The 1,643-nt window shown below is 43.7% G+C and overlaps 1 protein-coding gene across 1 annotated transcript in view; it reads left to right on the top strand.

Moving 5' to 3' along the window:
* Positions 1 to 1,133: 1,133 nt before the first annotated feature.
* Positions 1,134 to 1,643, top strand: part of slc47a1 (solute carrier family 47 member 1) — a 23,967-nt gene continuing 23,457 nt past the window's right edge. Inside the window, exon 1 of the mRNA XM_005751050.2 lies at positions 1,134 to 1,346. Within this exon, the coding sequence (XP_005751107.1) occupies positions 1,134 to 1,346 (213 nt within the window). The remainder of the gene's footprint in view (positions 1,347 to 1,643) is intronic.

The raw sequence follows: 1,643 nt of genomic DNA, 5'->3' as shown, positions 1-1,643 counted from the left end.
ATCGCACACTATGGACAGGAAACTCTTTCTATCCATGTGCAGGCACACACACACACACACACACACACACACACACACACACACACACACACACACACACACACACACACACACACACACTTTTCAGCTCTACTGTGTAAACTAATTCTTTAACTTCTGACTGAGCCCATGGCCAGGTTAAAATCAGTTTGATCACGTGGACATGAGATGTATTAGGTGTTCATTTCCACACTGTGCCTTTTTGGAGTTTCAGTGATTAAATCACCATCAGTCGTCAGGCAATTCATTAACATATAAATGTAAGTTTATAGGATTTACAGGTCCCCATGTGTTGTGAGAGGTGGTCTATTCTCAATAGTCAGTCGACTATAAAGACTATAAAGTCAAGTTATCTGTAAATGCTTGTGAGTAAATGTTTGAGTTGTAGAGCGGTCGGGTTTTTGTGCTCATGTGACTTTGTTGATTTATGTGACACGAGGAAGGACAACTCCAAAAATCATTAGTCAAAGTCCATTCAGAGGGAGCTACAATCAATGGCTAATACCAGCACACACAAACACAAACAGCATGACTGCCCTGCACCAATTACTCAAAGCCTGCAGATCAGATGCCATCAAAATTCCTTGTATACACTGAAAAACAAGGCATTCCTCATCAGATTACCACTGAGCCCTGCAAGACCACTCAAACGCGCAAGTAAACCCACACGACAAAATATGCCATGTAACATATTCACAAAGCACGCAGTCGTACACTGCACACAGAGCAAATACTCAAACACGTTGCATTCCCTCCCCCAACTTCAAGACACGTTTGTCAGCCCTGTTTTGATCCTTGTATCAGAAAGGTCTTCTGTTCTTTTCCAAAACCTCTCCAGCCGTCACCTCCCATGTTTATTTTCTCTATTTTGTTTAATCTGTTGTTTCCACCACCACATCCCAAAACCACATAATTTAATCAATAACTTCTAAGAAGTGCATGTGTCGCACTTCTAAACCCAGATAGGCCAATTGCCCCTCTTACCCTTGCACTCTCTTACCCCACTCCCTCCCTGCCACTCTCGCTCCCTCCCACCAGTGCTTTCTAACTTTTCTCTCTCCTCTCTCCCGTCTGTATTCTCTTTCTGTGTTTGAATGGAGAAGCTGGATTCACCGGAACCAGCACACCCCTTGCCCGGTGCAGGGCCCGTTGCTGAGGTTTCTGTTGCTAAGACGGCAGGGGCTGTGGAAGACGAGGGTGCATCATGGGTGAGATCCAAACTCTTTGAGTGTAGTTGCATGAAACGCTTGTTGCCGCAGGCTTACAGAGAAGAACTCTACCAAGTGTTACGACTCACAGGCCCACTGGTAAGTAGCAGAAAGTGGTCTTCTTTTTCTTCTTTTCCTTTTTAGTTGGGGGATCCCATGATTATAATACGCACAGTCAGCACACTCCTGCAGTGCAGAATTACTGTTTTTAGTGCAGGTTTACATAATGTAGTGAAACTAGTCACTATTTCTCAAACAAAACTGAATATACTGCATGCCTAAGAAAAAATGTTGTCTATACTGACTGAATATTAATGCAGACAAGTCTGTGCCTTGTGATTTCACAACACTGCTTTGCCAAGTACTGACAAGTCCCCTGGACACAGTTAATGGCAA

Source organism: Pundamilia nyererei, unplaced genomic scaffold, assembly GCF_000239375.1.
Source record: "Pundamilia nyererei isolate P.nyererei 1_Seehausen unplaced genomic scaffold, PunNye1.0 scaffold00297, whole genome shotgun sequence".
Lineage (NCBI taxonomy): Eukaryota > Metazoa > Chordata > Actinopteri > Cichliformes > Cichlidae > Pundamilia > Pundamilia nyererei.
The sequence above is the reverse complement of the archived record's forward strand: the minus strand, read 5'-3'. Positions and strand labels throughout refer to the sequence as shown.